A 12,884-nucleotide genomic window follows, 5' to 3' on the forward strand; every position below is an offset into this window, starting at 1 on the left:
GTTTTAGCCATGTGCAATTCATTTCACTCAATTTCAACTACCTTCTGTGTCTTTTATTACCTTAAACTGTCAAAGTACCAGACAGGGAAATAAGCTGCTAGGAACATCCCCATTACTGACCTGGTAGAAGTAAGGGCTGGGCTCGGATTCTCCCACTCCATTAAAGTCCTCCACATTAACCAGCTGGAAGTCAAAGGTCAGGCCAGGGTTGGGGACCTGGAACTCTGGCAGTTGCTGCACATGGGGCAGGTTACCCAGGTGTTTGTAACGCCAGTTGTACAGGTTACACAGGCTGTTGGACAAGAATACAGAAAAAAATACGGAGTCACAAAGGTGTACAACCTTTTAAAAGAAGTAATAGTGTTAATAACTGCATCCAATGTGAAGTCAGTTTAGTCAATTCAAAACTTTATTACAGACTCTAGGTCCAGAGAATTCAAAAGAAGAATTCAGAAGTCAAAAGTGGCTCCAGCTTAGTTTCTTTCATGATTACCCACCTTGCTCGTGCACGGCCCTGTGCATCCAGATCTATGGTGGGCACTCCCAGGCGCACAAATCTGGTGAAGAGAGACTGCTCCATGTTGGAGTACTTCTGGAAGGCCATGTTCTTAATAACAGGGGGCAACTGATGGTGGTCTCCAATCATGATCCAACGCTTCAGCCTGCTGTAGCCATCTTCTGGGTTCTGCAGGGAAGGAAAGAAAAAAGATGAAGAACAACACCTCCTACAGTGAATACTAGGAAAGAAATTCTGTCCTGCTAAGTCTGCCCAATTTTCACAAACTCAAACCCAGCGCCCTACAACAACAGCATGTCCAACTTTATTCAATTTTGTTTAGTCTAATGATCTGACTGTGTTACTTTGTGTTTGTGAAATGAGATTTGTAGCGTGAAACAGGATTTAAGTCCAGGAGGCTACAGAAAGATGAATGGCTACTGCAGCTTTTCTTCAATCATGTCAACGTCATGCTGCCAGTTTCCAAATCAGATGAAGTTAATTTGGAGCTCGACCCTCAGACAAATCTGCTCTACCAACCACTGCAGTTCAAGTGCTGATTTAATCACTGAGATCACTGATAAGGCTTTAATAACTGTATAATGAAAGGAAAGGGGAGGAGGAGGATTAAACTGTTTTGCTGTGACGCACACCTTGCAGAAGCCCTCCGACTGTGGCTCACTAAACGAGAGAGATAAAGAGAGGAGTTCTGGCGGGGTTGTTAGACGGGCTGATGTGTTTAATGATCTCATCTGTAAACAGACATTAGCACTATCTCGGACAATTAGGCACAACTACAGGACAAGCACCATTACTGTGTTTGGAGCCCATCAGTCAGACCGTAAAGGAGAAAGTCAGGGAGTAGAAGGTTGAGTCTTGACTAGAGGATTAAACTATGCTTGAAAGGACTTGTTAGAGGCCTTAGGCTCTACACTTACAGTCAGAATTTCCACATTCTCTGCCATCATTGCACATCATTAACAAGACAGTCAGGATGGTGTTACCTGTAACAGGAGGGGGATGAAGGTCTCGATCTCCAGAATTTGAGCAGCTTCTTCCATCAGGATGTTGTCATACTAATAAAGAGAAATCAATCCAAACAAATCAGAAAACTGACATAATACTGCCTTAATCAGTTTGCTGTCAATTTTGAATAACCTACCTTAAATCCCAGCTCCACTAGGTCATGACGCTTGAGTGCAGCATGTGTACAGGTCATGGCAATGATTTTGGCTTCCTTCACCAGCAGATATTTGGAGCGGTCCAGTCCACTCCTCAGCAGCTCAAAGGCCCTGAACTCCTTCAAAATAGACAAGAAAGGAGGGAAATATATTTTTGTAAAATGACCATGACAATTATTTATAAGGCTGGTACACAAGAATAGGGGGGAATCAAGCAAAACAAGGACCTTAAAGGCCATTAAAATACTTGTAGATAGGCAGCAGCCCATTTTAACAGTTACAGGCATAAAAGCACAGTGCAATTACAAACAGCAATCCTAGGCCACAGAGCAGGAAGTCATCAGTCAAATCTCCTACGGCTGATGCTTCTTCCAACACCTTTAATCTACTTTAAAAAAAAGTAAAGAAAACTACTGCACTAGAGTCCAAACTGCAGGAGACTGAAAGACCTTTTATCACATTCCAGACACACTTTGGGGACTTAAATTACTGTGTTAACTTTCCAAGTTTTATACAGTGAGGTCGTGAGGGGGAACTTTAGAGACATGCTGACAAAATGATGGATGATAAGTGTCAAAAGTGATGCATAAGATGATTATCTAGGGTGAAATAATCACACCTCTATAGAAAAAGAATGCACAGTTCAATTTTCTGAGACACAGCCACAACTAAAACATCCTTGTCCAACTAAATCAAAAAACAAAAGTGGACTAGGGCTGCAAGTAGCACTGAAGGGCCCTCCCACCTTGTTGCATGTCAGTGTGTATCACAACCACCGTTGAGCGTTAGCAATCTGTGCACTGTGCTGTACCACATCAAAGAGAACGTGATCCTCCCATGACTATCATTTAATAGAAAATAATGAGCATACTGTACTTCATATATACATGTTATGTGGCAGTACAACAAAGGAAGATGCTAATATGTAAAAGTGATAAAGCCAGGACTCATATTCGCCATGGAAAATTCAAAGAAGGTGGAACATTTTAATATAGGAGGTTTTATTGGCCTCTCACAGTAGGTGGCGCTGCAGATTAACCATGAAAATAACATTAAAGTGTGTAAAGGGGTAGATCTTAATCATACATGTGAAATAGGAATCATATCAGATGTTTGATATGAGAGCTATACCTACTTCCTGTGAAAGTGGCGAGATATTGAAATGCTCGTCATCTCCAATGAGGTGTCCTTTAATCAAACATGTCAGTGTTGTAGACAGTTATTGAGGATGGAATCTGAGCTTGACAGTTTTATTACAGTAAGTGGAATAACAAATGACCAGTTGTGTGACTTCCTGTCTCCAGTAGGGGTGGGTATTGTGTGGTGGGTTTTTGATACCAGTGCTAAATCTTACTACTTACTTTTGAGGGTAGAAAACCTGTGTTGAAAGTCAGCAGGAGAATAAAAGCTGTCTGAGTATCATAAATGGTTTCTACAAATATCTTTACAAGTTGCCAGGCAAACATGGGATATAAAAGTAAACCATTGAAACTTAAAACATAAATCACACAAATTTCATAACATATTTCTTGCCTTTCACTGGGTGGCAGGGTATCAAAATAAAGTATTAATATCTGTTTTGTAGTTTGGTGTGGCATATATCAGATGCATTGGTACTGGTTTGCGATACTTATCCTTAGCCACCAGTAGGGGGCGCTGTTTGCATGTTGGCCTGTTCAGTGTGATACTGTTGTCTTGGCAGAAACTGATGATCCATATGCAGATCCAGAATCATAAGCCTGGAATGAATGGTGTGTGGGGGTTGAATGTTTTAAAGGGAAAAATGAAAACTTAGAGCAGGAAATATTCAAATGGAAGAAGGGGGCACTGTTACAAAATAATGATCTAAATGCATGAATGTATTCAGTATCAATATCTGATCCTCCTTGAGAAGTTTGGTGATGATTGATGTAAGCACTGCAAGGTTATGTGGGTTTTTTGTTCCTGGAAGACTGCAAAAAAGCAGAAAATAGGTTTTCTAAGTTTGGCCCCTGGTCACGGCCCTGCCTAAGAGTGAAAACTCAAGCTTTTGATAACTTTTGATCCCAAACTTGTATAAAATTGGCCAGAAAAATAGTAACCATAATAGATCTGTCTGTTTACTCCAGGATGACCCATAACTCCCAAAGACACTTCATCAGAGACCTAAAAATGACAGCTACCAACCTACCATATAATCAAATATATTAACATGAACAGTTTTTTACTCTGATGAGGAAACACAGTCATGTATGTTGCCATAATGCAGCGATACGGATATCAGTCAGCCACAGGACTGATCTGTGCAGAGTATTCTGGGGTTTAGATTTCTGTTCAATAACCAAAGCCTGAAGAGCACTTTAGCACAGATTTTCTTACATAGCTAAGACATTTTTGAGACACTTTCTGCAGAAAATGTCTCTTCTGAGTATTGATATCATGGCACTATTATATCCTCACAGTGGGAGGGAGTGCAGCAGAGAACTCTGGGTAAACAGACATGCTATTATCAGGCTGCCACACTAGCTTTGGAAGGGTATTGAAGGGAAAGAGGGCGGGAGAAGAAGGCTCGGACAGCGCTGGGGCATAAATATTTAATGTGTTACTATTTTAGCATTAATATTAAACCAATCAAAACATGCAATATTGATGAGTTCTATTTTTAACCCGTGTGGCTCCAGAGCAGTTGAAGGATGAAATCAAGATGCTAGGGTTTCACAGACAAAGAGAGAGAGAGAGAAAAAAAGGAGTAAACAGCAGTGAAGATGTAGTGTGACTGCAGAGGAGGAAACAGGAGACGTTTTTAAAGGAGGAGCTCAGGAGACACACCACATCCCTGTCCATCTGTCTATCGAGCGATGAATTATAAGACATTCCTATGACCGAGGATCCACACTGCTTTTAGATCTTAAAAAGCAGACGGGTGAGCAAATTCAGCAGAATGTGTCTTTGTCTATCCTGCACCGCAGACAGCGATACCTCTTAATGGGTGTACAGATTTCACTGCAGCATGGGTGAGGCCGAGGGAGGAGGGAGAGGTGCTGTGATGCAGTGATACAGAGGCCAGCCAGATAAATCAAGGTCACCACACGTGTTGGGATATTACCTCCAGCCAATAACTTCTTTATTGCTTTTCTGAGACCTTCTTGGTGTTCCCATAAATCTGAAATGTTATTGTTAGCCCTATAGAAATACTAGATGGGCTGAGGAGGAATGATAACAAATTCAGCTGTGAGCTTCTGAGAGCCAAACAGTGTGAAAAAAGAGTGACAGAGAGAGTAAAAAAGATAAGCATTAATAGGCTCTATCTCTTTGTTGGAGCACTTATCTTTTCTAAAGGGTCGGCAATCATTTCTACAAATAAACAGTGCAGCACTGTTAAGTATCTTATGTAATGGCTCAGTGTTTGAAGTGAAGCAAAGTGAGGTATGACTAAAACTCGGAGAGAAGCAAACAAAACAGAGGAGCTGCTTAAAAACAGGCATCTCCATAAAGACACAGACAGTGCCTGAGAATTTGTTCTTAATCTACAACAACCTACCACTATGGTGGCCAGGAAAGCACAGTTACTCATGGATGGGAGACTGTCTAACACCTGGATACACAGCAGGAGACCAGTCAGTGAAAATCATTAAATACAGCTGAAAACACGGCCTCTCTATGTGTTTATGTCTGAATGTGTGTAAGATATTTAGTCTTTAAGGAAACCTCAGGAGGACATGCATCTATAAACACTATTTCTAGGCTGTTTAACTGTGTAAGTACATATTGGTTGTTTTTCTCTGCATCACTACTTATTTATCTCAGAATAACAGGCTTGTTTTCCAGTTAGAACAAGTCAATTTCAGTCAATCCCTCAAGATCTCAACAAATTACCTTGTTGTCACAGGGGAGCAAGTGTTGTTATTGTAGTACACAATCGAGAGACCTAGTGCACAGTGTGTGCTCATTTTCCACTCTTACCTCCAGCTGGGTAAATATTTTCTTGATGTGGCGGTAGCATCCCTCTGCGATGTCCATGTCCTCTTCATATGAGCGGCCTTTGAACACGGGCTGGGGAGCGTTGGAGAAGTACTTGTGGAAGGGAAAATGTGCAGCCACCACTTCTACGTCCACTTTCTTTCCCTGTTTAGGCCTGACTTTACTCATGTACTCTTCCCAGCGAGATATCACCTGTAGTGGGTGAAGAGGAAACATACAGTAAGACGCTGAATCCCTTAGTTCACTGTATATCAAACTTTAAGCTCGCACAACTCTAGGTCTTACATGTTTTTGTACAATAACACGGAAGCATTGCCTTCTTTGTATTGTTAAGCTTATTTAACATTTTCTAAGTGCTTGAGAGATGGAGCAGGTTAATATAGGCACTAATTAAATTACACTAGCAGAAAATTCTCACAGTTTACTCTTAAGAACTGTGGCAGCACTGAGATGTTTGATTATGAACAATAACTCAATATTGTTAATTTACTAATATATCTGTAGCCAGTACACAAGTACCCATGCTGCAACTCCTAATTTATCTGAATTTAACAAAATCAATCAATCTTTGTTTGTATATCACCAAATCATAACCAAAGTTATCCAAAGAAACTTTACAAAGAAGGGAGGGCTAGACTGTATGCTATGATCACACTGTTGGTGTTCTGCATGCCTCCGGGCAGCCTTAATGATGCCTGCTGTATTTTCTCATTACTCATGTGAACATAGCAATAAACATGCTACACATCAGCAATGAAAGAAATTAGATAGCTTTACTTGTATACAGGTACCCCTGCTGAGCACCTAATAAACCACAAACCACCAAACAGCAGGGTGGCTTGGTTCTATAAATACTCCTGTGAAAAATGACTTTTAAATTCATGAGGACGCTGGAGGACTTCACTTAATGGCTTGTTAAGTTTCTGTCTGTATGGACTATTGAGACAGCCATCAGACCCTTTGGCATGCCAACATACAGTGCTTAACAAATTTATTAGACCACCACCCAAAGTAAGGTTTATGCCACAGCTGCCCTAAATTAACAGCATTGGTAATTACCAAAATCATTTTTTATGTTTTTGCAGTGGTTAATACACCAATATGTAGAAGCTCTTTAACCCAAATGATATTTTTAATGCTAAAATATAATAATTATTGTTATCCATGAATTTTCAAATTTATTGATTTACAAAACAACCTGACAAAACAGTAAAGCACATTATTATTTCTTGATTAATATGTCAAATTATAGTTATTTACTTGCATTCCTGAACAGAAAAATTTGTGTTAGTGGTTGAATGTTACACTTGATTAATTTCTGACTTCTCAGAGAAGCCCAGTGAGCCGGCTCAAATTTGGGTATAAAAAGGTGAATTCAGTTTGAAATTCCTCATTCCTGTTCAAAATGGTAAAACGTGGAGAGCTCACTGAAAATGAAAAAGTCTGCATTTAAGCACTTCACGATGCTGGATGGTCTTTGAGACAAATATGGCAGGTGGTCTAATAAATTTGTTAAGCACTGTACATGTGTAATCTTTAGAGACGGGTACTGACAGGATTTCATTCATACCAATATCAATATTCATACTGTCTGAATACTGAAGATTACTGATTATGTAGAGACTGAAAAAGCTGATTTGTTGATTTTGGTAGTTCGGCACACTCTACTGCTTTAGATTTTTAAAAAGGTGTATTTCTTTGTTATATTGCTAGTGTAGTCCCTTAAGAAGCAACTACTCAACTTAGACTAGATATACTGACAAGTATGTTATTATCGGCTGCCCTCACTTTTGAATGTTTTGCCTTTTCAGTTATCATGCCCTGACCTGATTAAGAAACTTTAAATAAAGCAGACTGAAAAGTTTGCTAAAAGGAAAAAACTTTTCACTCTACCAAAACACTCCAATGCAACTAACTTTGCTAAGGCTAAAGCTAGCAAAGCTAGGTTAGCTACGTAAACTATGTAGTTAATGAAGCATAAGACTGTACACCTTTTAAAGTTTTGTAACTCTCATAAATTCAGATTTCTGCATGTAAAATAGCTACATAGCTAACATAGCTATTTTATGTAAAATATAAGCATTAGGTACAATAGCTAATGCTAATGTAGCTAACATGACTATATAAGTATAAGCTATCTTTGCTAAAGCTCATATTGCTAAAGCTAAAGCTAACATACCTACATTGGTTTACACAGTATTGTTAAACTAACAAAGCTAGAGCAAGCCACCAATTGTGTAACTACTTCTAAAATGGGTCTATATATAATTTAACATGGGATTAGACCCCTGACTTTTTTCTCTATATTTTTATGGAAGGATGCTTAGTCTGTAATGTTTGCAATTGGTATTTGAAATGGGTATTTCATGAATCTAACTGCCAGACTTTGTTAACGAATAAAGTTGAATTTGAAAAAGACGTGAAACACAGGAAATACTTTTTTATTATGTCACCGTCCATCGGTTTACTGTCCTGACAGAGGTGGAATCTCACAGCAGTGCTCTGCAAGAGGTGGTGTCTGACATCTGCAGTCTGACCAGACCCCTCTCAGTAGTGGCACCTATTTAACATCTTTTCTCCCTAATTTTTTCATTAATAAAAGTTTAAAAAAATAAATGCATAGGACATACGGGGCTTACTGGTTAAATGGAAATAAAAAACAGTTGATGAAGGAGCTAGACTGAATGGACGTACATAAATCTATGTGTATTGTTCACTGACAGGCTATCAAAAAATTTCTAATAAACTCCTGCACACTCATTTGCAAAGCAGTCATTCATTTGCAACATTTCAGTACTAAAGCTTCATCAGGCAAACAATTTGTGATAAAAGGCAGGGCAGTGACTACAACCAGCCAATCATCGTCATGACGTCAGATCTAAATCAGCAAATAAACAACTCTTGACTCCTGAGTAACTATGAGTGACTACCAAAAGCATAACCTCCCAATTCCACATACACTGGCTGTGCCGTGATCTGACACGTGTAGCATTTTTGCTCCGACTGAAAGCGAGTGACCTTGCACACTTGAAGCATGTCAGGAGCATGGCAACGCACAGCCCTTAGTAGCTTGATCACAGGAGAACTACAAGTTCATGCAGGAATAATATGCAAACAGCAGATTCTTTTGATTTCTTGGGGTTGATTTAGTGTTCATTTTGACACGATGCACTGTGTTGTGTCCACACCTTACATTAAGGAATAATGTTATCCAAACATTAATCCTGTCTATTCAAGGTCCAGACAGGGCCTCAGTTATGCTGCTTTAAATGACCAAAACTTGCAGCTTTGTCAACATTAACTGACATCAAGAATAAGCTATCACCAAGTTTAAATGAATTAGCATCACATAAAAAATTGATATCTGCCTTTGTTAGAAAACTCCTCAATACTTCAGCACTGACCATACAAGAACCAGTATAAATTCAGTACTGTCCTTGTTGCAGTATGCTGGTATTATCTTTAATCACTGTCAAAATAGTGTGCTCATAGTGACAGATTCACCACGCTAACAACTTCTTGACATTTACAGCTTCAAATGTCAAAGAATTACACTGTCAGCATGTTTTCTGGGCTAAAATAAACACCAGAACTCAGCTAAAAATGAAGTGTGGGTGGAGAATCCAATCTGCATGCAGCATCAAATTCATGAGGAACTGCAGTTGTGTATGTGAGAGAGGGACAACTGACAGAGTTCTGGCAAGGTGCAAAATTGGCACCATGAGGATAATAAGAAATGAACTCTGACACCGGAGCTATGGTAACAGTAATGATATACAAGTGTTTAATATGGCTTTCATTCAGCAGGCAACTATCTGCTCTAGCGTTTAGTTAGAGCTATGATTACTGCTTAAAAGTATGTCACTGGTATCTCTACACTGTTTTAATCTTTCTCTAATTACTGTTAAGATATACGACTAAAGATGACAGCCACATCCTGCAGTTCTTAGCACAACAAATGTTTAAACAAGATCTGTCCTGAAAACAGAAATGCTACTAAGTAATCTTTTGTCGCTACATTCTAAGAGGACAGTGAATAAACAGCAAGATTTTAGACTGTTTCTTGCTATTTGCAGTTTTGGCAAAAGGAAAGAAGATCGAGTGAGTCAGGGGAATAGAAACTTTAATGCTGCCTGGATTTGACTGGCATTTGACCAGAAAAAAACAAAAATATTCATCTTAATTACTTCTGCAAAATGACTCCTGGTTTCCCTAAAATCTCTATCTCTCCAGAAATCCATATTAACAAACAAACATAAATTTAAAGAGTGTTTGAGATATAATGACTGAGAGAAGGCACTGACTTAAAGATCACCTGGACATTTAAAGGTTTTCTTTTCTTTCTGTACCTGCAGCTCAAATAAAATTCGGTGTTTTCTCTGTTTCTTAGCCTGATTGAATAATGTGCAAAATAAGAATCAACACTAAAAGCAAAAAAAAAAAAAAAAAAAAAAAAAAAGCAGCCTGTGCAACACTGTCATTACAGCTGACACCTTTATTCCTTTGCACATCACAGAAAGATACAAACAACAGGGTTTTTCCTGGCTCAAAATGAGGTGGTGGTACTATACTGTGTGACAACTGGCTGAACCAAACATTTTGACCAGCAACATTAGGAATTCTAATAGTTTTCTTTTTGTAGAAAGGAAAATTCCCATATTAAACTCTATTCTAAACAAAAACATGCCTGTTCAAGGCTAAATATACTACAATATAAAAGCTTACATGTTAATTTAAACAATTAAAAAAGAGTGTGGGTTAAGGTTAGAAAAAAACATAAGGTTCGAATGCCTTATTTGATGTATTCTGGTGTATTTTTGGACACCAATTCTCTTTTTCTAAAGAGAAATTTATTCAGTTTGAATCTTAAATATCTGCTACTTCTTACATGAGTAAGAAGCCTGCAACCCTGACCAGTCTCCCAGTCCATGCTGCTGAAAAACACCCCCATCACAGCATGGTGTTGCCACCACCATGCTTCACTGTTGGGATGGTATGGGCTGGTCATGAGCAGTGCTTGGTTTCCTCAAGACATAATGTTTAGAATTGAGGCCAACTATGTTTCTGAGTACAACTATGTTTCTGCTCCACAAAGGATCTCCAGAGCTCAATCAGAGTGACCATCAGGTTCTTGGTCACCCCTCTTACTTAGGTCCATCTCTCCTGATTGCTCAGAGTCCTGGTTGTGCCAAACCTCTTTCATTTGAGAATCATGGAGTCAACTGTGCTCTTGGGAACCTTCAGCGCAGCAGAATTTTTTTGTAGCCTTCTCCAGATCTGTGCTCATCAACAATCCTGAGTCTGAGCTCTGCAGCTCTGCCATTCCTTTGACCTCATGGCTTGGTTTTTGTTCTGATATGCACTGCACTTTCCAAATCATGTCCAATCAATTTGATTTACCACAGGCTGAATCCAATCAAGGCGTACAAACATCTCAGCAACGATCAGAAGAAATGGGAGAAGCCTAAGCTAAATTTCAAGTGTTGTTGCAAAGGGTCTAAATACAATGAAATGTGATATTTCAGTTTTTTATTTTTAATAAATTTGCAAAAAATCCTAAAATTCTCTTTTTACTTTGTAATAAGGGGGTACAGGGTGTAGACTGATTACAGCTTCAAAGCCACAGACATTCTATAACATTGTAATTGCAATGATGTATGTCTTGATATGGTTTGTGTCATGATAGAGTTGCTGTGAAAGGCACAACTCAATGGAAAGACAATGAAGAGAATTAGTTGTCGTTAACTACCACCAAGTTTGAAAACAGAAAAAACCTTGATCTTCTAGATAAAGTCTTACCTGGTAAAGGTAGAAGTGCCCAGCAGTCTCACAGGTGTAGGAAACATCTCCTGGAACGTCCAAGCTCTCCTGTAGCCTTCCAACCTCCCTGAGGAGCTCCAGTCTTCTGGCTAGGACATAATTCACTCGGCCATATCTAGAGACATACAGGACAGCAGAGTGACTCAACAATGGAAAACAGTTGAAGTATAAGTTACAAGTAGAACAATGTCAGGTAACAGATGAAGTCTCTCTATCAACAGTGCAATAGGTGTCCCACAAGGCTCCATACTTGGACCGGTTTTATTCACACTTTTTCTAAATGACCTACTAATAGTATACAAAGACATTCACATACAAATGTACGCTGATGACACCTTAATATCTATACCCGCAAAAACACCCAAGAATCTGCCAGTATTCTCACAACACCGCTAGCCAATATTCAGAATGAGCTCACAAAAATCATACTTCAATGAAACACCATAAAAACTGTATGGAAGTTGTTTTCCAAACAATAATTATTATGCATTCAAACAAGGGGGAGAGGAGCTGCAATTAGTAATTAATTCAAGTACCTTGGTATCACTCTAGACTTCTCTCCAACTCTCAAAAACCACATAAAAAAGATTTCCAAATTTAACTTATCAAACTCCAGACAGATCTGGTCCTCTTTGTCAATGAATGCAGCCAGAATGTTTTTGCATGCTATGATCTTCTCCCACATTGAATATTGTTTTACTAACTGGTCTTTTACTGGTGTCACTACACTTAAATCGAAAAGTCACTGTACAAGAAGGCCTTTCAAATCTTTGACAGAAAACTATTCTCATATTATCACTGACGCATGCTCAAGAAAAGGTATTTTTTAAGTTTTGACAGTTTTAAAAACTGCTCTGTTCTTTATACAAGATACTCCACGGACTTGCCCCACCTCCATTAAGTGAGCATATTAAGCTGAAAGCTAATAGTAGCACAACTGACAGGACCACTGCCAGAGGAGACTGTGAGGTGGGGTTTAGAAGCTCCACCTTTGGATAGACTGGGATGTCAGTTAATGGCAGTAGCTTCTGCAACAACCTACCACCTGCAATTTTGGACTGCTCTACATAGTACACAACCTTTAAAACACATCTTAAAACTGGCTCAAATCAAAACTGCACTCATTGCTAGGCAGATCTGCTGCAGCATGTACATACAAACATATACGTATGTATGTTCATGCTGTACTAATCTGCCTGGCATTTCACATATCTCTCTGTTCTGTGCAATGCATGCTTACATAGACGCATGCATGCATTTCACCATGCTTTTATATATCATAACTTCTATATGTACTTGTACAATCTCTTGTACTTTTCTACCTCTGTTGACTGCACAGTAGCACATAGAGACAGAATGATTCCACATCACAACCCACAAACACTGATGACTGCTGGGATTCTTTTGCTCACCTCCCTGCAGGATTG

General features: G+C 39.1%; 1 protein-coding gene across 2 annotated transcripts in view; it reads right to left on the reverse strand.

The window, feature by feature from the left end:
• Window positions 1–12,884, reverse strand: part of aqr (aquarius intron-binding spliceosomal factor) — a 95,472-nt gene that overhangs the window by 34,404 nt on the left and 48,184 nt on the right. For both annotated transcript variants that reach the window (XM_041812936.1, XM_041812937.1), the window contains exons 26-31: window positions 11,437–11,572; window positions 5,620–5,829; window positions 1,659–1,796; window positions 1,501–1,572; window positions 498–685; window positions 121–292 (exon numbers count right to left, since the gene is read on the reverse strand). In XM_041812936.1, coding sequence (XP_041668870.1) covers window positions 121–292; window positions 498–685; window positions 1,501–1,572; window positions 1,659–1,796; window positions 5,620–5,829; window positions 11,437–11,572 — 916 coding nt within the window. The remainder of the gene's footprint in view (window positions 1–120; window positions 293–497; window positions 686–1,500; window positions 1,573–1,658; window positions 1,797–5,619; window positions 5,830–11,436; window positions 11,573–12,884) is intronic.

The sequence above is a fragment of the Cheilinus undulatus genome, linkage group 18 (assembly GCF_018320785.1).
Source record: "Cheilinus undulatus linkage group 18, ASM1832078v1, whole genome shotgun sequence".
NCBI lineage: Eukaryota > Metazoa > Chordata > Actinopteri > Labriformes > Labridae > Cheilinus > Cheilinus undulatus.